The sequence below is a fragment of the Fistularia commersonii genome, chromosome 31, assembly GCF_037954325.1.
Source record: "Fistularia commersonii isolate RoL2024-O1a breed Wild chromosome 31, RoL_Fcom_v1.0, whole genome shotgun sequence".
Classification (NCBI taxonomy): Eukaryota; Metazoa; Chordata; class Actinopteri; order Syngnathiformes; family Fistulariidae; genus Fistularia; species Fistularia commersonii.
The window spans coordinates 7,025,523-7,051,299 of NC_141314.1; the positions used below are offsets into that span (position 1 = coordinate 7,025,523).

The 25,777-nt window shown below is 47.5% G+C and overlaps 1 protein-coding gene across 1 annotated transcript in view; it reads right to left on the reverse strand.

The window, feature by feature from the left end:
• aff2 (AF4/FMR2 family, member 2) overlaps window positions 1-25,777 on the reverse strand; it is a 136,018-nt gene that overhangs the window by 33,921 nt on the left and 76,320 nt on the right. The window contains exons 6-10 of the mRNA XM_086139315.1: window positions 21,453-21,539; window positions 19,373-19,409; window positions 17,223-17,283; window positions 11,406-11,460; window positions 6,240-6,277 (exon numbers count right to left, since the gene is read on the reverse strand). Coding sequence (XP_085995441.1) covers window positions 6,240-6,277; window positions 11,406-11,460; window positions 17,223-17,283; window positions 19,373-19,409; window positions 21,453-21,539 — 278 coding nt within the window. The remainder of the gene's footprint in view (window positions 1-6,239; window positions 6,278-11,405; window positions 11,461-17,222; window positions 17,284-19,372; window positions 19,410-21,452; window positions 21,540-25,777) is intronic.

Sequence of the window (25,777 nt, forward strand, 5' to 3'; positions counted from 1 at the left end):
TGCATAAGACAATATAAATAGCGGTTCTGAGGACCTCCTCCCCTCCTCCAGCCGGCCTTCTGGTATTTCGAGTTCGCTCGTGTGATAAAAATCACAAACGCGGCGTGGAAATGAAGTCCCGGTGGCCTCGGAGAAGCCGTCCGACGCTTTCACACAAGATCCACATGACATTCTGGAGAAGACGCAGCAGCGCCGCCACCGAACCCCTTCCTCGTTCATCTCCAGTGTCGGGTTTCCATTCCACGGTCAGCAGAACCATTCAAACCAGATGGTACACTTTATTTGTTTTTGTTTTACTGCTGCTGATTTATTGGCGCTTTGGTCTTCAGTCACATTAGATGAAACCAAAGACCTCCTTATTGGAAACTTCTGGAACAATAACATCATCAAGTCTATACTCAAGACCAACCAGACCGCAGGGGTGACTGGAGACCAGGTCCTGGAGGACCTCCGTCACAGTGGTGGAGGGACTGCTTAGGTGTCTCAATATGATAAAGGAATGAGAGGGTGAAAGTTGTATGTTTCTATATAGCGTGTGAATGAATGAGTGACGTGTGTTTCTAAAAGATCTGTGAATGAAAGGGTGAATAGTTGAGTCTGAATGAATGAGTGAAAGGTTGTATCTATATCAGGGGCGGGCAAACTTTTTGGCTCAGGGGCCGCTTTGACTTTTAAAATTTAACATACGTGTAAAAAAAAAAAAAAAAAAAAAACGCATTCGTTAATAGTACGTATCAGACTCGTCTGACATTCGCTTTGAAAGTAAAACCAGCTTGGTTTCAAAGGCTCGGACGTTTGCTTGCATTTCATGCACAAACCGGTTTTTCCCTCGTAGCTTCACGTCCAGCTCATTCATGTGTGTCAGTACGTCCACAGTAAAGGTTAAATCACAAAACCAATCTGGGTGATTCAGCTCAGGAAAATTCTCAAGTAGCTCCAAAAATGAAATAATCTCCTGTTTGAGCTCCCACATTCATTGATCCAATCATTCAATCATTCACATCAAGTATGAATTCCATACCAGGAACATGAAGACCCCCTAGCAGCTGTCTGGTCTGGACCAGAGCCTGAAGATAGAAGATCCACTCTAGAAGCTCACTGCAGGAAACGTTCACGCCGCTCTACTTCTCCCCCTGCAGGTAGAACTTCTCTGCAGCTGGAGACCTCAGACCAACATCTGATGCTGGGATTGAACATCTCGGCAAAGTTCTTCGCCTTTAGATTTGGGATTTTCATTTAAAATCATGCCAAGATACACTGTGCGTTCATCCATCCATCCATCCGTCCATCCATGAGGAGGAGCAGCAGGTCTTCCCTGACCTCCTCACACTGTTCCCAGACCCCCTGAGGAAGTTCTAGGTCTTTGGGTCTCCACCCACAGCTGGTGACCACAGGTGAGGATGGGAAAATCGAGATCCTTCTCCAGACCAACAAATTCTTCATCGCTGCAGATGCTGCACTGATAAACCCCTGTCCATCTCCTGCTCCATCCTGCCCTCAGTCCTCAACAAGGACCACGAGATCCCCGAACTCCTACGTCTTTACATTCTAACCAGAAGTCATGCATTCATCACCACCATCCTTCTCAGCACCAGGAGGACAAAAGATGCTGTCCATCATCAAAAACAGGAGGTGTTTATTAAGAGGAATCCCGTCAAAGTAAGCGGCGACACCTACGTCTCTCTGAGGAAACCTGTCACGGCTTTGACTGACAGCAAGGAAAACGTTGGCCGTGACGCAGCGGACATCTCCGGATTTTCTCCAATTAATTATCGTTTTTATACTTTATTAATCCCTCGTGTGGAAATTCCTTCTCTGCATTTAACCCGTCCCGGATAAAACATGATGGCTGCCGTCTATCTGCGCCAGGGGAGCAGTTAGCTGTTCAGACTTCAACACACCAGGAGGAGCTGGGAATCGAACCAGGGATGTTTGATCCTGCGCACCGCCGGGATTATGGGATTACGGGATGGACCTCCGATTATCTGCAACCACTTGTGCAGGTAATCACAACCAGCTCCAGGGGAGGAGGTTCCCCGAAGGAGGACATTAGCATCATTTAGTCCCGGCCCTGGTCTCCAGGTGGTCCATTAAAGCCTCCGGGGCCCGTCTGTGTCACAATGTCCCGCTCGCTTTGGATCGCGTCCCCTTTCATTAACCGGCGGGAATCGACCATAAGGAAGACTATTAGCAGACAATGGAGACCCCCCTCGCCCCCCTTCCCCCGGTGGCATCTGCTTGAATACCAAATTGATTGAACCCCGAAGACAATGAATCCACGGCGGCGGTGTACGGGTGCACCGGATCCGGCTCCGAGAGCGCGGCTTTCATCGGTCGCTACAGACTCTCGGCGAAGGGCCGAGCGGGAACCCGGCGCCGAGGCCATCTGGGCTCATCCGTCATCTGGACGCCGCCTGGGACGCCCCGGCCCGGCCCTCCGCTCGGCAGGCACACCTGCCCATCCCTACCCACAGCCAGCCGCTCCATCGTAACGCCGTCACGTGCCTTATCGTCTGACTCACGAGTGTGTGTGTGTGCGTGTGTGTGTGTGCAGACAGGATATAAAGAGATCTTTGAGGAGATAGCGAATACCAACCCGGGCGCCCGAATATTAAAGATGCATTTGACCTGAAAACTGACGCTGCTTCAGTGAAACACTATCATTTGTTCATCTATCAATACACATTCAGTGTTTGTGTTTGTGTGTGTGTGTGTGTGTGTGTGTGTGTGTGTGTGTATGTGTGTGTTTTGCATGAGCAGCCTAGCAGGGGGGCTTTGACAGGTGCGTTTTCCTGCACATGTTGTGTTAAAGTCCCAGGCTGCAGCAGGAGAGGGAGAATCTGACAGCCTGTTCACTTGACAGATGCACTTATATATACACACACACACACACCCACACACACACACACACACACACACACATAACTATATATATATATATATATATATATATATGTATATATATTTCAGTCAAGCCTGAAATTCTGCATACCCCGGGGTATGAATAGATCACTTCTATACTGTAAATATACTGTTTACAGTGTGTATAACTGTATATGTATATATGCAAGCATGCATACAAAGGTACACATATGTACATACATACAAATACACACACACATATATATATATATATATATATATACATGTATACATACATACATACATATATATATATATATATAGTCTGCAACGTTCTGATCTGAGAGTCTGCAGGACTTGGAGATGGCATTCCATGACATTTGCAACAGTAGCCGAAGGAGCTCTGCAGCAGTCGAAGGCCAGCAGAAGGAGCGTGAGCGGCCGAGGGCCGCGCCGGCGCCTCAAACTTGCTGAAACAACCCGATCAGTGCAGACGCCTGACTATCCAAAATAAAACCACAACACTGTATGAACACTGCTTATGGGGAAGTGAGGTTCGGGTCGGACTGCCCCCGGGCACCAAGACGGGAGCCGCTTCCTGCGCGCTGCTGGTACAAACACAGGTCAGAATTTTTGGGCTATTCTTTATTTCTCTTACCTTTTTCTCCTTTAAGCAAAGAAGTGCTGTGGTTTTTGCTACAGCTGGTAGTGAATTACCTTAAAATTAGCAACGTACTTCTCCACTTTGCAGGTTTTAAAATACAGCCTGCTTTATTAAGTAAGAAACAATAAGTGGCGGATAACGACCGATAGATCGCCACCTTTATTTGTTCGTTATTAGCGTTTTAATTTGTCAATTATTTAAACAGACTCAAACAAGAGGCAGCGCTTTACTCAGCAACTGCTTTCACTGCTCCTTTTAGTACTAGCCAGATATTCAGGGCAGGTAGTACTCTGTGGAGATATGAATATTAACAGGTAGAAATGTAAAAATGATATAGTTTGATCTTCAGTGTGGGGATACGAGTGTGCTTGTTGTGTGTACGCATGTGTGTGTGTGTGTGTGTGTGTGTGTGTGTGTGTGAGAGAGCGAGAGCAAGAGAGAGTCTTTGTCTTTTGGGGTGCCAGAATAATAGTTAATATGAGGGGGAGGTTGTCAGAGCTGGAATATCATTACACACACAAGCAGGGGCACACACAGACACACACACACACACACACACACACACACACGCCGTGTGATTGTGTGAAGAATGAGGGTGACACTAGGAGAGAATTTATGTGTGTTGCTTTCCACTGGGGATATAGCCTGTGGATTGCTAGCAGCATCTTTAGTCCCAGCATCCCTGCGGAAGTGAATATGTGTGTCTGCATGTGTGTGTGTGTGTGTCTGTGTGAGTGTGTATGTGTGTGTATGTGTGTGGGGGGGTGCAGAGCGAACAGGCTCATTAGCGGTAGCAGAGTAGCACATGGCCTGGGGCACACACACACTCTCACTGACACACACACACACACACACACACACACACACAGAAGCATGGCAAACTTGCTCTCTCACTGTCTGTCCCTCTCTCACACACACATGTGCGTGTGCAAACACACACGCGTGCGCCTGCAGACTCCAGCCTGGCATGCTAATGCCTCGGAACTGTGAACACAAGCCTCATTTATTAAATATTCTCCTGTTCCTCTGCATCCGTCGGGCTTTACCATGAATTCCGAGAGAAGAAAAAGATTATTTCTTTCTCTAATGAAGGAATTATCTGAGCGCCCAAATCAGCTGTTTATCTGGACTCCCTCCACTGCCGCCACCGCCGCCACCGCACTGCTCCCACCGGGGCTAATGATTCATCAGACGCCGATGTTTCCCTTGAGATGTTCTGATCATGTAGCGACGGCCACCCCGGCGCGTAGACGCCATTAAAATGCCCTCGGAGTGCACGTGGGGTGCTGGTGTGCGGCGCTCAGCCGTCTCAGCCTGCGACAACAGGCCACCAGAGATCTCCTGCGTCTGCCCAGGGTTTCGGGGCAACGCACCGACAAATCGGGGAAGGAGGGAATTTTTAAAAACCAATTCTATCGCCGTTGTGATTGTAACGTCCAATCAGCGCGCAGCGCCGCTCTGCGGGGAAACGCCCCTTTTTGGCCGATTTTCAGTCGGGTATTTTAAATCGTGGATTTGCGGTCTAAACACATTTTTATTTTCTCGATTTTTTTTATGACAAAGCATTTTCTAGGGCGGCGACCAACCGGAGCATGGTACTCTGAATCCTGATCTCTGATTGGCTCAGCCAGGGTAGCATCATTCTTGCACCAAGCATGCATTCAGCATCCGGCCTGGTCACGTGCGGTCGCTGCTCGGAGAGTTAATCTCCTGCAGGGTTGTATTTGTGTGGATTATATAGGAAGTGCTTAAAACGTGTGTTAATGGTTAATAAGAGTGTAGTGGGGGAATCATAAAGCTTTAGATATTTATGTAAGTCAGGTTCATGGCTTGTTAGGCGCTGACTTCCATGAGGCAGGAGAACTGCGTGCCTCACTTAGTGGCTCTTCGCAGCCGTTTTACGTTCACTCAGCACAAGAAACTAGCAACACACATATAGTTGTAGACAAAGAAGCACTGTACATTGTAAATGTAGTTCATATAAGATAAGATAAACTTTTTTGATCCCCATAGGGGAATCTTTTGTCACAACGGTGTAAAATATATATCTGGTATAAATCTGGTATATGAATATAGCAAAAGTGTTTAAACATTTTAATAGCAACATCCAGACAGACAGAAATACGGTCTTAATGCAGAGCATACAGAGCAAGCAGTCAGCCGTCATTGCACATGAGGCTCAACAGTTCGCGGCCTCACCGCGCATCTCTTCTCAGTATTTGAACAGTAAATGTGAAAATCCAAAGATTTTGAATAAAAAAGCAATCTAGAACTCGTGAAGTTAAATGAAAAATACCTTTATAGTGCGAATCACTGATATATATATTACCATTTTAATTCTGTTTTTTGATATGACCCTTTTTTTCTTTCCGAGACTGGCAAGTGAGGCACTGGCTCCCCTGCCTCACCTGACTGCACGCCACTGATATAAGTAAAGAAATAAAGATATGGTAGCTACTTGGTGGATTTTCGTTTAGCCTGTTTGGTTCTGGAGGCTAACCCCAAGTTGCATTGCCATGTAATTTTCACAAGAAAAAGGAAAAATTGCTACAATTATCTAGTCACTTGTTCATTTACCAAGTCAACAGGTCACCTGAGTCATCGCTGCACAATGAAAATGACGTCAGGAGCTGACATTGCCGGTGAAACCAAGCAATCTGGGATGGATGACGGGGTGAAAGGTGAAAGGCACGATGTGCGGCGGCTCTCTTACCTCTGGGCGGCAGCTCTGGCTTTGGGCTTGTCAGATATCTGTGGAAACACAAACAGACACACTGGATGTCACTGAGTGTGTGGACACCAGGTTGTCAGGTATCTGACAGCGGCACAAGGGAGGACACGCAAGACCTTCTCTTAAACATCTACTGGAAGCCTTGGAGTTAAAACGAACAGTGTCGGCGGGTTTTCCTGTTTTCTTCTCAATTTTCGGCTGCAGACTGGATTTGATGTTTTAGACGATAATTTGTGAATCGGTTATTAATGCCACATTGAAAGAACCGCCTTTGGATTTAGACAAAGATGTTATTCATGGTGAATGGGGTCCACTTCTGTGGAAGAGAAGAGGACAGATGAGAAGAGAATAGTCTGAAACAAAGTATGTACGGGGAAACAGATGGACAGATTACAATCTGAGTCTGACATGGATTGTTTATCTGGCTATAATTATCTTAGATTATCTCAATCTAATTTAAAGGATCTAAATCTACAATGGATTGCATGAATCTAATTTCGACGATCTACGTCAAACATGGATTATCTCTATCTAATTTGGATTATGTAAATCTAACACAGTTTATCTAAGTCTAACTTTGATTATCTAAATTTCTTTTAGAATGTGTAAGTCTGACATAGATTAACTAAATGTAATTTCAATTATCTCAGTCTAGCATGGACTATCTAACATGGATGACCTTTATCTAATGTGGATGATGTGGATCTAACAGTTCATCTGAATCCAACATGGATTATCTAAACCCTACTTTGATTATCTAAGTTTCATTGAGATGATCTAAGTCTAACATGGATTATCTAAGTCCTCCTGTGATTATCTAAATATACTTCAGATGATCTAAACCTAACATACATTATCCAAGGCCTACTTTGATTATCTAAATTTCATTAAGTTGATCTAAGTCAAACTTGGATTATTTAACATGGATTACCTATTTCAAATGAGAACTATGTAAATCCAACACAGTTTATCTTAATCTAACATGGATTATCTAAATCCTACGTTGATTATCCAAGCCTACGTTAGATGATCTAAGTCGAACATGGATTATCTAAATCTACTTTAGGTGATCTAAACTCAAACCTGGATTATCTCTGACTCGCTGGTGTGGTTTTACCCTGCCGGCTCCTCAGTTCACGGCGTGGAAACATCAGCATTTGCATCAGCCATCGTCTCATGAATGTTCCTGCTCTCACTCTGGATCCCCTGATTCATTCACTCTCATGGATTTGGATTCGATTCTGTTTGCGTCCCTCGGAGGAACTTCTAGAACCTCAGCGCTCTAACAGTTCCTCTGCCAACCGTGACCTATGACCTCCACACGGTGTGGCCTTCCTGTCCTTCTCCACCATCTGTCCAAGTTGACTAAGAGAACGCGGACCGCCGAATATTTCACCGCCGCTTCTCCTCTCCTCATTTGCTCTCCATCAGCTCACACACATTTCTACAAGACGCCACCAAAAATTCTGCAGGGGGCGGAGCCTATCCTGGCTGTCATGGGGGCTCAGCCTGCACCGCGACATCAGCGGGACGCACATACATGACATTACATTTACATTGCAGTCATTCGGCAGACGCTTTTATCCAAAGCGACTTACGAGAAGGGCAATTCAGTCACCGAAGATCCAAAGTAGCAGCAGTCGGAAGTCAGAAGTGACCGCTCAACCAAATAGCCATCTCACATGGCATGTCCATACATTAGAAGAAGCTCTAACTGTGCTCCGCAGAGCCTCCCTGCTCCACCGTCATAATAACACCTAAAAAGAAGTCCACTATAAACTCCAGCTGCTAGTTCAAACCAACAAATCCTGGCCCTCTTCTCTGCCCCCGGCTTCTTCTCCCTCTCCGGGAACGAGGTGATCACAGTGAAGTTCCTGATGGATCGATATGTAGCTGTGGGCTCTGACAGCGGCCCTCCTCAGATCCCGGGCTCTGGGAGCTTAGCGGGGCTCGGGGGAGGATCTCGGCGTGAACACGTGAGGTTTCACTCCGCTCCAAACCGAGAAGGCGGCCGGCGGTAATTATTCCCGCGGCTCGTGTTACCACGCGGACACAACACGGGTCTCCTTCCCCGCAAAGCTCCACATCTCCATTTCTGAACACGTGGAGGACACAAAGCGCACGGGGTTCTCATCCCGTCCAACGCCCCGCGGCAGGCGGCCTTCGGCGGCGCCTCCTGCGCCTTAGAGGACGACCCGGCAAGGCTTCTTCACCCCGTGAAGGCCGGGAGGGCTGAGGGACGCAGGAGGGGAACTGAAAACACCTCCGTACATGCATGCATGCATCTGTCCATCATCAATCAGTCCATCATTAATCTATCCATCCATCATTCTTCCATCGATCAATCATCCATCTGTCAATCCGTCATTCATCCATTTGTTCATCTATCAATCATCCATCCATCCATCTGTCAATCCGTCATTTATTCGATTTGTTCATCTATCATCCATCCATCTGCCGATCATTACATCCATCATTCTTCCATCTATAAATAATCCATCCATCTGTCAATCCATCATTCACCTATTTGTTCATCTATCAATCAATCCATCCATCTGTCTTCCAATCTGTCCGCCCATCCATCTATCCATCTTTATATCATCCATCCATCCATCCATCCATCCATCCATCCATCTGTCTTTCCATCTGCCTGTCTGTCCACTCATCCATCCATCTATCCATTTTTACATAGTCCATCCATCCATCCATCCATCCTGCCCTCCGTCCATCTATCCTTCTATCCCTCCATCCGTCCAACAGAGTGTCAGACCTGGTCAAATGCAGGCTCTCATGCATCCTATCATTCCAGGTTTGGTGTAAACTTCTCTCTCTAAAGGTTGGAGGTTCTTTCTGGCACCGGGTCCCACAAACCCGCTCTCTTTCTGGCACCGCTTCACTCTTTCCTGCCGCGGACATTTTGGATTATTCATTTTAACAAGACATCTGCTACGCGCCCTGATGGATTCCGGCGCGGCGGGTTTTATGCGCCGAACATCCGTCTCCGTGTTTTGCGGGACTCGGAACCCGTCTGGAAGCATGGCGGCGGCTCCGGCAGCTGCAGATGCACTTTACCTGTAAAGACGGAGATTCCGAGGCCGACCTTGGTCCGGCCAAGGTGATCCGTCACCGCGCGCAACCACGGCGGAACGCCGGGAGATCCGGAGACAAAGGACGGCCCCGCAGAGGTAGCCGGGTTCCTGTTTTTCTGTCAGTTTGTAAAGTCATTAGGAACATCTCTCTTCCTCCCCCTCTCTCTCTCACTTCCTCTCCTCTTCCTCCATCCCTCGTTCCCCCCAGCTTTCTCAATTCCCCGCTCTCCTCCGTGTCTTTGCTCGGTGCCAAAAACATATTCATCATACTCCTCTGCTGCCCTCGCAGCACCGCGCCTCAGAATACTAATGACAGTATGCGTGCGCGCTCGTGTGTGTGTGTGTGTGTGTGTGTGAGACGCCGTCGTGCACGCCCGTGTGTTTGCTTATGAGTGTGTTGCGTTTTACTCGGGGCTATAAAAGCTTGATAATACACCGTGCACTCATTTGCTATAAGCCTGTTAACAGCGTGCACGGAAAAAAAACACAACTGGATTCCTCTCACCCTCTCACCCTCTCTCTCTCCATCCCTCTGTCTTTGTCTTCCCCTCCTTGTCTGCATCGTTATCAGTATGTCTGGCGTGTCTCCGACTTATTCGTCCGTCCTCCCCCCCGCTCGCTCCCTCCGTCTCCTCGGTCGCCGGCGGCGGATTAAAAGGGGTAGTTTGGAATCGGGGGGGAGGCCGAGCTTCTCGGTCGGAGCCTCCGAGCTCCGCGTGGAGGCGTTTCGGACGCCTCTCCGGAAGACGGCGGGTTTCGGACGGCCTGGCGCGAGCCGCGTCTGGAACGCCGACGGAGAAGCTGCCTTGAGAATGCTAATCAAAACCGAAGGAGCCCCGGTATGTGATTAACCGAGCCGCTTTTGGCACAATCACCTCTCAAACCGCCGCGAGACCCCGCTATCATTTATAATTATGAATCTACCGTCTTGGCAATTATTCAATCAGAGGGGGCCACTCGAAAGGGGATGAGAGGAAGTTGTATTTTTTCATTACCAGAAAATAACTCTTTGCCGGCCACCGCGGCGAGCGAGGGGGCAGCACGCCGACCCGTCCCTCTCCAGCTGACAGCATCGAACTCATCCCTGGCATCATTAGCTACGATGACGGTGATTAGCGGGGGGAGACGAGGGGGTCGATGCTAGCATTCCCACGTGAAAACCAGGAAATAGGAGCCGGGGCGGCTCCGTCAGTGACAGGATAACCCCTTCTGGAGGAGAGTCAACATGGTGGAGCAGCAGAGCCTACATTTGAAGACATTTAGCTCATTCCCTGCATCGTGTACCGCGGTTCCACGGCAAAGGGGAGCACTACAGGTGAAGTATCTACTTTAAGGATGCCGATAAAGAAGTGCGGAGAAGGGCTGCAATGTGCCTTTGGAGATTTAGAAAAGGCATCCAACAGGGTGCAGAGGGAGGAACGCCGGCTGTATGAGGATGTCTGGAGCGGCAGAGATGTTTGAGCAATGCAGGGCAGGTATGAGAGGAGCTCAAGGTGGAGGGTGGAGTACAACAAGGAGGAGCTCTGAGCCCCTTCTCGTTCGCCGTGATGACGGACGGGCCGACAGACGAGGTTTGACGGGACTCTCCGTGGATCGTGATGTTTGCGGACGACAGCGTGATCTTCTCTTATCGAGAAAAGGAGGCGTGAAGGACTGGTGGAGAAAAGTATCAGGGCTTATAAAGGAGTATCAGCCAGAGATGAAGATGCGAAGGTTCCACTTTGGAAGGGAGAAGGATGGATCAGGAAGGACTCCATTATTATGGATATTTAAATATTGAATAATTTTAATTTATTCATCATATATAGTGGCTTAGTCTTTGATAAAGGCTTCAAGGTCTATCAAACCAGGTTCTCCTCAATCTTAAAACTCCATAGACCTTATCTTTGTATGTTCTTCTAATGTAAAGTGTGAAAGGATGGATGTGCTTAGGAACTGCTAGCCTGCTGTTTTAAGCGCTTTGTTGACATCTGGGTGGGGAGATCTTCATCACGCTAAAGATCCTGCTTCGACCCCGTTACCAAGGAGCCGACGCGGCGGCGAGGTGAACGGAGCTCACCTGTTGCTCGGCCTCCTCCTCGTCGCTGCTGATCTTCAGGTCATCTTCCAACATTCTGCAAAGACACAAGAGGAGTGTGTGCGTGAGTGCGTGTTACCGCCGCCTCCCGTCTGCTTGCGTTAGCTTAAAGGTGAAACGCCGTGACCTGCAGAAACAGACGGACGGCTCTGGCTAATGTCTGGGGCCGCAGACGCGGACGCAGTGGAAGCCCACCAGATGGTTTGGAGAGCGAGGCCAGATTTTGTTTTTCCACCTGGAAACCTTTCCCGCCCCGACAGCCGCCGACCCGCGGGCCAAGACTTTCCCCGGAAGTTGCGGATTCCGACAACACGAACATTCGCCGGGAACAGCAGAGACACAAACAAGAGCTAGCGTCACCTTCTGCGCGCCGCGCAATGATTTATTTATGTCCACTGGCACGGCTTTATATAAACCCTCCGCACAAACCCATGTTATTTTAGGATGCCGCTGCCATTGTTATGACAGAAGAAGAAGCGTTCTCCCCCCCCCGTTCTCCCCCCCCCCCCCCCCCCTTCCCGGGGGGGATTTTCACCGCTCTCGTCAGCGCTTGCACAACTAAAAAAAAAAAAAAAAAAGCCGGGACCGAAGCCCGATGAGAAAAGCTCTGCAGATAAGATGGGGGCGCGGTGGCGCGGCGCGCCGATGATAGATACGTTTGAGAGAATGAATAATGGATTCATATTTTATTTCATAAGAAGGGACAGATGGAGAGAGGGAGATAGCGAGTGAGATGAAGACGATAATGACGGAAGGGGCGACGGGGGGGCCGGGGGTGCAGCTACGCAGGAGGGATGCAACCGCATCAAGATGAGTTATGGACTGAAGCCTCCGGGACGTGCAGGAGTGTCTTCAAGGTGCAGATGCTCTTAATTGCCTTTATGAAACCGGGTCTTTATATCTGATGGCAAAGCGGAGCTTCATTAGTTGCGGCGGTTTATTTAAAGAGGATGCTAATATCTGCGGACGCGAATGACTGATCGGCGCGGACGACACGCCGTCTGCTGGATATTTCCGATGAGGAGCTTTTTTGATGATCGTCACACGATCATCGGGTTCCTCCAGGTGAACCCTCGATAAATAACGGTTGCGGTTTTTGGACGGAGACGTTCAGAGGGGACCGCGTTTATTATTTTGAGCTATTCTTTTTTTTTTTTTCTATCATCAGCCGCTTCCGGGCAGAGAAGTTTTTGGAACTCAGTTCGAGTTCAAATTTGATTCCAGGAAGTAGCCTTCTCCAGGGGAAGCTTTTAGATTTCCATCGCCACACGCAGTGAGGGACCTTCATCTCCACACTCGAGAAGAAGAAGAGGAACATGACGTGGGCACCGTAAAGGTGGAGGCTGCTTGCAGCGTTCGTGGGGTAATGACCATGGACCATCAGGCGGTTGTGTTCTTACCCCCCCCCCCCGTTAGCCGTTAGCTAACGCCACATTTATTCTGGTCCACAATGTAGACGTTCCTCTGCGAGCTCTGGAAACTCGTCTGAGGCGAAGCAGGACAGAACAGCTTCTTCGTCACTCTAGTTCTCACTTATTCTGACCAGCGACCAGGAGATCTTTTAAAGATGGCTCTCCGTGGTCCACAAGAAGTATATGCTGATGATAACTCTGAATGTATTACTCGTTCAAATCTAAAATGGGACATATGCATTTGTATAGATGTAAAAAAAAAAAATAATGTTTACAAGGTCTGTTACCACATAAATCCTTTTATATTGTCAGATTAAGAAACCCACATTACTCCGTCAATCAATGATTAAATTATCCAAGTGAACAAAGAAAAATATCTACACTAGTTATGACATTAACTTTGTTCAAAACCATCAACTTTTCTCTTCCTGGACATTTAGGCATCATTTGTGTTTCTCAGTTCCACTTGTTGGATTGGCATCGATGTGGATACACTGCGATCTAACGGCGGGATGCCGGATCAGCATAGGATTAGCATCAATTGTAAGAAATGTAGTTTAAGGGCAATTCACGTGTGTGACTTATTTATTTTAAGACAATCAGACCTTTTAAGACGTTCTAGCGGACAATATAAAAATGACATGGCGGGCCACATTTGGCCCGCGGGCCTTGAGTTTGGCACGTGTTCTAGGAGGTCCTCTGCTGTCTGAATACACAAGGACCAACGTTGCTCCTGAGAAGGTTCTAGGAGCTGCAGGGATTTCCTGCAGTGAGAAAAGGGACGGTCTGGTTCCCGTCTTCCCATAGGGAGGACCAAGCAAAGCCTCCACCCTCAGCTGGGTTCACTGCTACAACTGTTAGCTTTCAGCAACTCCCTTCTGATACCTGATCTGCATTAACAGCCTGAAACGCACCTCCGTCCTGCATATCAGTGCCGGCGACATGAAGAAGGACACGACGCGACACTTCTCTTCCAACACAAAGTAATTCCTTGAACTCATTCTCCCTCAAGTTGAGTCGTCAAAGCTAATAATGTCGCCGCGACAGGGCGCCGCACCTCCTTGACCCGAATAACACTTACTATTGTTTGCGAGATATCACAGAGCGGCACTACATATCCATCTTCTTGTCCAGCGTCTAAACTGCCTCTGCCGCGCGGGGGGCGGCGGGGAGTCCCGAGCCGACGGCGGCGGCCGGCCACCCGTGATGGACGGCGGGCGACCACGGGGTGAAAAACACACACACAGCCATTTAACCATTCCGCTAACATCAATGGACAGCTAAGTGGCTACGGTTAACCTGCTGCATGTTGTGGGTCTGTGGGAGGAGGAAGGTAGCTGCTGAGCATCCTGACACACACACACACACACACACACACACACACTGATGCTAAGAGATCTTCCATTAGCATAGCCAGTGATTTAGCTGCAGGGTGTGCATGTTGATTAGTCTGACTATCAGAATTTTCTTTTTACTTTTGGGGTGCATCTTCTACAGAATGACACCCATCACCATGGTGTTTCCGGCAGGGGGGGATCACGATTACTCCTTGTTAACAAACCACATCCACGGCGGACAAGGACAAGACCGGGCTCTGCAGGCGTCGTCATGTGACAGATAATAGAGGTCCTACAGCAGCTCCACAGAATTAGCCGCAGCAAAGGCGTGCAGTCAGAAGCCAAGCCAAGCCTCCTGGATCCACCGGACAGACTTTACAAAAAATGTTAATTTTCCAGCCCCGGAAAAATCCAAGCACAAATAATTATATCAAGCAATAAAATCAGCCTCCTCTAATAAGAAGATCTCTCACCTCTTGAGTTTTTGAGAAATGAGCATTTACACCTAAGATGGGCCGCCGCATTGGAGCGCTGAGGATATTTCATTTCATTTTGGAGGTGATTGCGGGACGACATTGTGGGACAGCGGGGCATCGTCGGTCAATATTAGGACGGAAGAGGTGGAGTTTGTGTTTGTGAGCTTAAACAGGAACCTAAACCAACTGTGATGTTTGCAGATGATGTCGTGATCTAAAGTGAGAGCAGGAAGCAGGTGGAGGAACTTCTAGAGAGGTGGAGGTATGAAGATTTGCTCCAGCAGGATAGAATACGTGTGTGTGAATGAGAGGAAGCCAAGAGGAACGCTGAGGATACGGCGAGCGGAGATGAAGAAGGTGGAAGAGTTTAAGTTCTGAGGGTCAATGGAGAGGGTGGAGAAGAGGTGGGGGGATGTGAGAAAGCAGGTTGGAACAAGTGGAGAAAAGAGTATCAGCCGGTATAGAAGAAAAAATGTTGAAGATGGAAGTGAAGAGCAGCCATGGTGGCTAGTTGGAGGCAGCAGAGATGAAGACGTGGAGGTCCCTTTTGTGGAGTGAGGAGGATGGAGAGGGTCAGGAAGGAGTCCATCAGCGTGTGTTAGATGTTCTGGAGATAGAGTCACGCCGAGATGGTTCGGACACGGACTGAGGAGGGATGGAGAAGATCTGGGTGGAAGGATGTTGAGGTTGCAGCTGCCAGGCAGGAGGTCTGGAGGAAGACCGGAGAGGAGGTTTGTGGATGGAGGCGAAGAGGACAGGAAGAAGAAAGAAGAGAGAGGAAGCAGGAGATTGGCTGTGGAGATCCAGAACACAGAAGCCCAGAGGAGAAGAAGAATGTGAACTCTCAGCGGGTGGGAGGATCTCGCCGTCGAGACACACGGTTTGACATTCCGAGTGGAATCTAAACCAGAGATGTTTGGGACATTTGACAAATGAAAGCCACCAAAGCTGTGGAGCGTGTGATGAAGGGGACGAGGAAACCGGTTTCTCTGGTGATCGGGATGATTGTGTTCTTACAGGAGAAGGAAGGAATAATAACAAGCGCTGGACATCGTCCAGGGGGTAATGGAGAACATCTGCGCGGGCACCGGCCCAGGAGGTTGCGCAGACCCAGAACTTTTCCACTCGTATTCCTGGTCGTATTTCAAAGAAAACAGTCTGATTGTCGACCTGCGACGTGCACGACAGCGCCGCACGTTGTCCGCGCTCCCTCGCCCAGCTGCACGTCGCTGTGGAGCAGCGGTTAGCTCCTTCACGACATATCATGCTGGGATAGGCTCCGCCCCCCACGGCCCTGAGTGCGGGATAAGCTGCATAAATAGTGACTGAATGAACAAATGAGAAATACTTCGATCAGTCGCGGCTTCATCGGAGCGTTTCCTGCTCGTTTCAGGCTGCGGGTTCAAATCCCACTTTGGCCTTTAACTCAGCCTGTCCGACCCGTCCCTCCCATCTATGCTGCGATACGTTCGCCTAAGAAGCCTAAGAAGAAGCGAGGGGTCGTCGCGTTTGCCTTTCAGACCGACATCCGCACTCATCGCTTTGCCCTGTAATGAGGACTTTGTGTTCGGGATCCGCTGAGAAGCCCCGCAGCTCCGGCACACATCGCCCTGATGGAGATATGATTAACTGTTCACACTTCTGTGCAGGGAGGAGGAGAGGCTTCAAGTGTCATCTAATCAGAGAACACACTGAGCTGAAGAGGCAAGTGAAGAAAAGAGATTTGAGCGGAAAAGTTCATTCATTCATTCATTCATTCATCTATCGGGTTCACCCTGGATGAGTTGATGAGACATGCAACAATTCACCCTCGCATCCACACATCTGGACAATGTAGGGCTCCTGCATGTGTTTGGACTGGAGGGAGGAACCCCATGCAGATACGTGGAGAACATGGAGCCTCCACACAGAAAGGAACCCTGTGGGAATCAACCCGAGACCTTCTGGCTGTGAGGTGGAAGCGCTAACCGCCACGCCGCCCCATTCCCGATGCAGAAAGTCTTGAGTGAGAAAGCGTTGTCCTTCAAAGTACCTTTGGATCTCGCCAGCGTTCGGAGCATTTGCTCCATAATGAGGCGTTGTCGGGTAATGTGGTCTCAGATCTCGCCGCGAAATCAAGGACGACGGGGGGGGGGGGGGAGTCAGGAGGCTCCGACGAGCAGATTCCTGTGGGTGAATTCAACCCGAGGACCGGCTCGGCATTCGGCTCCACGCCGACGCCGGGCGCCTGACATTAGCCAGCAGGTTGGTGGTTTCAACCCCAGCTATGCCGCCTGTATACAAAAACCAGCTCGGTAAAAGAGAAAGGTTGTACAAACTCCTGCTAAATGAGCTGTAAAACTACCGTAGGCCTCCATCCGTAGATGATACGCTGATGCTTTTTCTTCTGGGCTGCCATTCGGTGAAAACGGAAACATTCAGCATTTTCTGGTCAGTCGCTGACAATTTCAACCAAGAGTCGGGCTTAATTTTACCTTTGAGGCAAATGCAGCCGTGGCAGCTCAAGAATGTGTGTGTCTGTGTGTGTGTGTGTGTGTGTGTGTGTGGGCGCGTACAAGAGACAGCAATACTTACGATTTCTGCGGTGCAGTCGGCGGTTTAGCAGCAGGCTTGTTTGCTGATACACTACACCGCTCTGAAACACAAGGGGACATCCAAGTGTCAGCGTTTGCATCGATAGATAGATAGATAGATAGATAGATAGATAGATAGATAGATAGATAGATAGATAGATAGATAGATAGATAGATAGATAGATAGATAGATAGATAGATAGATAGATAGATAGATAGATAGATAGATAGATAGATAGATAGATAGATAATGTTGCTAAATCAGATATAAGTTAAACAAAGAGGTGGGAGCAGCTGCAGGGTCGGCGTGGCTCAGATGGTTTTAGATTCGAACGGGGGAAGAGATGGACGCCAGATATATTTTGAAGTATTGGTGATTTCAGCAGGTGGAGCCTGAAAGGACAACAGCATGGATCTTGAGGAATCTTCTGTCTGAACAACTACAACATCTGGCAGTTGGAGAGAAGCTTGGTCCTCCTTTGTGCCATGGCCAAAATAATGTTATTGCCGTAACAATAAAAGTTTAATAAAAGGGCCTTTTTTTGTAATCCACCTTGATCCAAGTTGCTCTATCCTCCTTGATCTGAGGTCTGATCTCCTCCACAGAATCTACCAAGTGTATTACATTTATACAAATCTACCCCCCAAACACATCTTATATGAGTTTTGTTTAAGGTTGGAAAATGTTGCAGTGTGCTTTGCTCCTTCCCGTGCACAGATGTCAACACCGTAACTTGTCCTTTATCGCTCTCTGTCCATTCCGCCATCTTGGAAATCCACAAGGTTCGATTTTTAGGCCTCTTACTTTTTGTCTATATGCTTTACTATTTACCCGACAGCTGCAAAAGAGCTGAACGTACGCAGTCCAAACTAGTGTAAACATTTATGCAGAAACCTATACATGTCTTTTATGTGCCGTTTACTGATTGGTTTTATACAGTGGGTTTAAAAAAAAAAACACAAGGAAAAAATGAAAAAGTAACTTTGCAATGTATTTTTTGTTTCAAAATTTGAAAAAAAAAAAGATTTTTTGATGAGAAAACAATCTTTTCTTTTCTTATTTCTATAAAAACCACAAAAACGATGCAAAAAAAAAACAAACTCCAAAATTAAAAATATTGATTTAATAACCAGAATAACCACCATTCTCTAATAAATTCTAGTGGCAAATTTTCCCACAGTGACAAGGTTTTCTCCTGTAATTCAACCATATTTTCAGGGTGGCATTTCACCAATTATCTTTTAAAATTCATTTTTAATATTAATTCACCATGTATATTTTAGAGGAACAGTTAGATTGAAATATAAATATAAATATTTCTATAATTTCCTTTTTTTTACCTCCTTTACATGAAAACAAAGGAAAAATTTGGACCGAGTGTTACTTCTAGTTCATGATTTTACTGGTCCTGCCTCCTCGACATCAAATTCGGCCGTATGTGGCCTCATGTATTAACCCCGAAATGAGGGGTGTCAAACTCATTTTAGCTCTGGGGCCAAATGAAGGAAAATCAATTCGGACGGCTAAAATCATGACATATTAACTACTACTAATGTACCTATTGTTCAATTCACCCCTGAAACCTGGTATCTATTAGCTTTGCAAGCCAGATTAAGCCTGTTGGTGAGCCTGATCTGGCTCCTGATCTAGGCTCCTTCGACACCAGGAACCCATTTGTAGCCTTCCTTGTCTCCGTTATTTAAAGGAAAATATTTGTAATCGCATCAAAAAGCAACGCTCGAGGCAGCGGTGGGCTGAGAAAGAAGTCGGAGGAAGTCGGGAGAAGATCTGAGCGGTATGCTCCACCAGAGGTAGCATTTGGAAAGACGATCATCTGGGGAGAGCCCAAAACATACATGTTGGAAGCTCAGCCCCCTCAGAGCTGCCGAGACGAAGGTCAGCTCACGACTTTTCGCTTCTTGGAACGATCACGGAGCCCACGTGGACTCATGGTGGGATTGGGGCACTACAGTCCCTGATTGTGAGGCCTTTCCAGACAAACTCCCAGAGATATTTCTGAGCGTCCGATCGTTCCAGGACCATCGGCGGGCCTCGCCGCCCTCTGCGGCGCATCCTCGGGATGGCGTTCTCCGCTCCTCGTAGCCTCGCCGCCGGGGCTTGTACGCGACTGTCGACGGCGAGAAACTCACTCTGGTTATTGTAGCCTGAGGTCACATGCTGCGATTCCTAGACGGAGAGGAGGAGAGGGAGAAAGAGGGAGGAGGAGATGTGTTGAATGAATAAACCAACAGATGTCATTATTGATTTCACAGCGGTGCAATGTCATTACACAGGATCCAGATCTTCTCATCTCCCCGAGTAGTCTTAAAACTCACCGGCAGGATTAGTGTGACACCAGGGACCGAGGGCGCCGCCGCCGCTCCCTAATACTCCGTGGCGGCTCAGATTTACTGCCGCTGTGTTTACATTGACATCGCCACCAATAAGGCGTTTTCCATATTAAAAGTGATTCATAAAAGCGTTCCGCCGGAGGAGGAGACACCACCTGCTGTTCCAGGAGCACCGCGGCTGTCCGCGAGGAAAATGTGGAATATAACATTTATGATGACACGCATTCCCCCCGGTTTAAAGCAGGAGATGTCATAAAACATATTCACCGGAGCAGGTGACACATTTTCCAGCGCCCGGCTGCCAAACCCCTCCCCGGATCCCTTCGCCGCTCGCCATCCCATCTTACCTCAGTGGGAGCACCTGGAGCGCTCCCAGTCACTATTTTCCAAGGGATGATTACATTTATAGTCCAAGTGGAATGGCCTGGATTACAAATGAGACCAGAATGCTTCTCGTGTCCAGAAAAGCATTCCGTGCTGACACTGCTCATCAGCAAAGTGAACACATATTTTTAAACATATTATATGTTACATATTATAGTATTATTTTACGTCAAACCACGTAAAATTGTTATTCCATGCTATGTTGTTTTTTTGCTATATCATATTATGATATGCTATGCTATATTGTATTATTAATATTATCATGTTATGTTTTGTTATGCAGAATAATTTACGTTATATCATGCTATATCATGTAATTCTATATTTTCTGCTATATTATATAGTTTCAAATTATACTATGCTAAATTAGGTTGTTACATTATATCACAACATGCTGTGTTATATCACATTACATTATACTATATCATGTTATGCTATATGGTGCTATGTTTTGCTATGCTATATTGTATTCTTTCATGCTATATGAAGCTATATTGTGTTAAATCATGTTATGTTTGGTTATGTTATTCAGAATAATTTGTGTGAGTTATATCATGCCATGTAATTCTATATTTTCTGCTATATTATATAGTTTCAAATTATACTATGCTAAATTAGGTTGTTACATTATATCACAACATGCTGTGTTATATCACGTTACATTATATTATATCATGTTTTTTTATGCTATATGGTGCTATGTTTTGCTATGCTACATTGCATTATTTCATGCTATATTAAGCTATATTGTGTTAATTCATGTTATGTTTTGTTATGTTATTCAGAATTTAATTTGTGTTAGGTATATCATGCTATATATTTCTATATTGTCTGCTATACTTTGTGCTATATTATATTGTTTCATATTATACTATGCTAAATTATGTTATCTTATATTATATTATGTCATGTTGTGTTATATCATGTAATGCTATATTATATAATGTTTTGTTATGCTATATTGAATCATTTCATGTAATACTATGCTATATTGGGTTAAATAATGCAATATTATCCTCCATCTAAAACCTGCATATTGTTAAAATGATCCTTCATACCCCAGTAGTTTTGGCCTCTGAGAAACATCTATGAGACCCTTTAGGAGGTAAAGAAAAGGGAAAATCCTTCTCTGCTGGTTTGATGAATGAGACCCGAACCCATTCCTAAATAGCGGACAGCGAGCGGCGATCGTGACCAAACTGTCTTTTCAACTGTGCATCCACTCCTGAGCAGAATTAACAACATGCAAGACTAAATTAAAATTGTAATTCCTTGGGCTGTCACTTTAGCCGGCGAGTTGTAATCTGGATCCGCCACAGCCGCAGTCATTTTCTGAATGGAAGCTAATTAGCTAAAGGTTCACGACAGAAAGCGGCTGGTGACTAACAGGAAGCGGGGAGGGAGGGAGGGAAGGGGGGGGATGAAAACGTGCACCGTCTCTCTGACTCGTGCGCATTCACAGGGGGAGAGAATGGAAGAGGGAAACCTCGCTCACCTTGCTGGGGATGGGGAACTTGGTCTGGTCGGCCTTCCCCGGGGTGTGTATGGCCGTGAGAGGAGGAGGCCAGGAATGGGTCATCTCCTAAACACACCGGCATTTTTGTTTTATTAGAAATAAACATTCACATTTGCATTTCAGGCAGCTGCTAGCTTCATGCGGAAACTATGCGCTGAATCATAACCCTCGACCGGAAGGTGATTTTCTCGAAACCGGCATTCAGTCGGGGACGTGCAGAACTGCGTGAATATGTTGGCAAAGGGGTCGGCGGCGCGAGAGGCGTCGGTGACCTGAGCTCGACCCGTCGGCTTTACCCGAACACAAGCCGGCTCTGGTCGGCCACAGCGAAGCAGCGGTGGCATCCTGTTTCAATTACGCTAATCACAGTCTTTTTAGTCAAATTCCAGACTCAGTATGTAGGAGCTTCAATTAGCTAACAAGATAAACGTGCGTGCATGTGTGTGTGTGTATGTGTGGATGCTTCAGTTTCTCACAGTAGAAAGGAACTGCATGTAACACACACACACACACAAACGCTTGCAGAAACGCTCTATTTCCTGCAGTGCTCTTATCCAACACTCTTGAATCCCTTGCACACACACGCACACACACACACGCACAGTCTTGCGGTCACCGTTAGGCAGGTCAGTGGGTCAAAGGTCAGAGGTTAGTGACATCACTGCTTGCATCAGCCCCCCCCCCTCCAGAGTGGATGAGTCATGTCATCAGATGACTCATGTTGCAAAGCGCGACATTGTCAAACGCTGTCGAGTGTGTTTTCCCCTCTTTGCAATTGTAATGCACTTGGCCCGACGGCATACGGGAGGCGGGGGGGGAGGAGGTTGCTAGGCAACTCATCTCTGACATCATCAAGTCTTCCGAGCCGCTGCTCGGTGACAGACGGCATTCCCGGCGGCGTGTTTATGTCCGTGCACGTCCTGCAGTCAGGGCGCTAGCATCGTTAGCGCGTCGCACACACACACACACACACACACATTGGACTTATCATTGCATCAAGCGCACGTGTCACCTCTTGGTCCTCACCAGAGGGGCAATAACTCCATTTTGGGTTTTCAAGCCTGTTTCCAAAACCCCGAGACGGCTTTTACAGCAGCGTTACACACCTCCTCCTGCAGGATGTTGCCCCCGTTTGACTCAGGCTAACACACACACACACACACACACACACACACACACACACACACACACACACACACACACACACACACACACACACACACACACACACACACACACACACACACACACACACACACCTCGTCCCTGGCACATAAGCGTGTGCCGCGTTGCTAACGCTAATGGTTTTCTCGGTTGGACGTCTGTCAGCGCCGATGCTGTGTACGTCCTCCGCTCACACACTCCAGCTGGATGCGGAGCCTCCGCTTTTGCGCGGGTGGTGTTTTCCATCCCACTCGTTCACACCGCGCACGTCAGTCAAACCGGAGACGTGCCCGCATGAGAGGGTGAACGCACTCAGTCCGGTTTGAGGATTAATCCCTGCCAACACCTCTTTCCCTCCGCGAGGCTCTTTTTACTTATTCAGCGTTTGCTTACTTATTCATTCGCCACCTGGGATGAGTGTTTAACTGATTATTCAACACAAACAGGAGTTCTCGGTTGAACTGGTGCAACACACAAACACACACACACATACTTTTAAATAAGCATTAAAACGTTGGCACAGAATATTGAAAAGTACCACTTCACTTTCCATCTTTACCGTCATGGACTCTATGATAAGGCTGAAGGTTGGATGGGATGACAGTTAGTATCTAGGGGGTGTAGATGAGAGGGTGAATGTTGAGATTAATATATATGACCTGTGAATGAGAGGGTGAATGGATAATGGATAATGCAGGATAAGTAGTGCATGCATGTATGAATGAATGAAAAAAAGTCATTGTAAGGTGTTGACTGAGTGAATTACTGACAAACTCAGTGGGTCCTACTATTGCAGACTGTTTTTTTTCTGTGTGTGTGTGTGTGTGTGTGTGTGTGTGTTCTCCGAGGATCAGTAGCTCGATTCTTGTTGCACAGTCTGACGGGGCAGACAAGGGGAGGACCTTCTTAACCTGTTCTTCACACACTTCAGGTGAAGCCGGCAGTCAGCGGCAGCTCTCCTCAGCGGTGACCCCGGTCACGGATGAAAGAGAGCTTCTCGCCGCCTCTCGCCCTCCGTCTCCACCTGCCCGCTGAGGAGGACGCCCCTGGAGACGGCCTCCTTGATCAGTCCTTCCGGTCTCTTTTTTTTTTTTCTTCCGCGGACGATAATCCATCGCCCCGGCAACCACTCCAGAGAAAATAGCAGAAGACACCCCGCTGTCACAGAAGGCCCGAAGAAGCAGCTCCTCGTCCGGGGATCTCCTCCGCGGGAGGACCGGCCCGAGAGGAGCCTCGGGTTTACTGATTCAAGCTTTTGGCCGACGGGCTCAGGAGGACGGGCTCGGAGGATCAGGAAGAGGTCTCACTGTTTGGTTTTGTTGTCCTCGCCTCCCCATCACTCCGCTCCTTCCTCTAAATGACCTTTGACCCCCCCCCCCCCCCCTCACTGGAAGAAAACAAGCCTCACCCCCCTTATTTATGCGGAACCCCCGACCCGAATCCGGCAAGGTCACGGGGTCGCCGTGGGAGACCGAGCAGCGGCTTCATACCATCAGAAGACATCCCTCCTCCCTAAACCCCAACCCAGAGTTCTCCTGTATGGTGGAATCACCATTTGCATAACAACTGCCGGGGAGATGATAATGAGTTCAGGCTTCTGAGGTCCCGTGGGATTTGGAAAGGATGGAGACCTGAGGAGAACAAGGTTGGAAGGAGAGGAGGAGCACGAGGGGGAGAACATCCTCCTTACAGCCTGAAGGTCCATGGTTGGATTCCCCATGTGTGGGGGGTCTCCATCTTCTCCCGTCTATTTGAGTGAGTGACATGGCGAATGGTTGAATATCTTTATATGACAAATAAATGAGAGGGTGAATGATTCTACATCTGCATATGATGAGCGAAAGAGCGGGTGAATGATTGCGCGCCAATAGGTTGTGTTTCCGCTTGATGTGTGAATGACTTAAAGAGGGATTAACATTAATTATGTTCCTTTACGACATGAGAGAGTGGATGAGCGAATGTCTTTATATGATGTTAAAATGTGAGAGTGAATGATTATTCGTCTCTCTATGACGTTTCTTTAGTATGTGTGAATGAATGACTGAATAGTTGTTTGTGGAATGAGAGGGTCCTCATTATTATCATCACCGCTCTTTCAAACTGCAGCCCATCAATGAGGCGCCGCGGTGAAGGCGTGACTACGACCAGACCCCCGCGTGTCACCGTCCGGTCCGGGTCTGAGGCCCCGGCAGAGGGTTCGCTCGTGGAAGAAGCAGAATGAATGAATGAAGCCGGTTTGTAATGACATTATTTGTTCTGGTCCACTTTAGCGGCGCTCCAAACTGTTAGCACGGCCGCTGTGTTTGTTTAGCATGTTTGCTCATTAGCGGCTCCTTGAACTGAGCCTCGTTCCGCTTCCATCGCTTTAAAACAAAACAAGAGCAAAGGGTGCCGCTAATGGACGTCCTCTTTACCTACAAGAGTAAGAAATACTACGACTACCACTATTACAACTACTACGACTTCTTCTTTTCCTTTGGGTTTTTCCCTTCGTGGAATCAACCTTCTCCATCTAACCCTATTTTTTGTATCCTTCTCTCTCAAACCAACTAACTTCATATTCTCTCTCACTGCGTCCATAAATCTTCTCTTCGGTCGTCCTCTAGACAAGACTTGGGCATTTTAAGGCCCTCGGGACACATCGGGCCCGTTTTGCTATTTTATCCGGCCTGCCAAACTATTTTCTTTGAATATTTTCAATCAATATTGAATCTAGAAACTCATTTTTTCATTTTGTTTAATTTTGTATTGACGATTACACACAAAATATCGTTGATACATTTTTATGATCATTAATGATTTTAAAGTTGAAATAAAGTGCCAATAAATTTAAATATTTTAATTGCAATTTTCATTTGGTTCAATTTGCATGATACCAAGTAGGCCCGCGCATGAAAATTAAATAAGAAATCTGGCCTGCCAGCCAAAATAATTGCCCACCCCTGCTCTAAACCTCCTGCCTGGCAGCTCCAATTCCAGCATCCGTCTATCAATATATTCACTCTCCCTCCTCCGTACCTGACCCAGCCGTCTCAGTCTGGCTTCTCTGACCTTCTCTGTTAAACATCTCGCATGTGCTGTCCCTCTGATGGACTCATTCCTGATCCTATCCATCCTCATCCCTCCCAAAGAGAACCTCC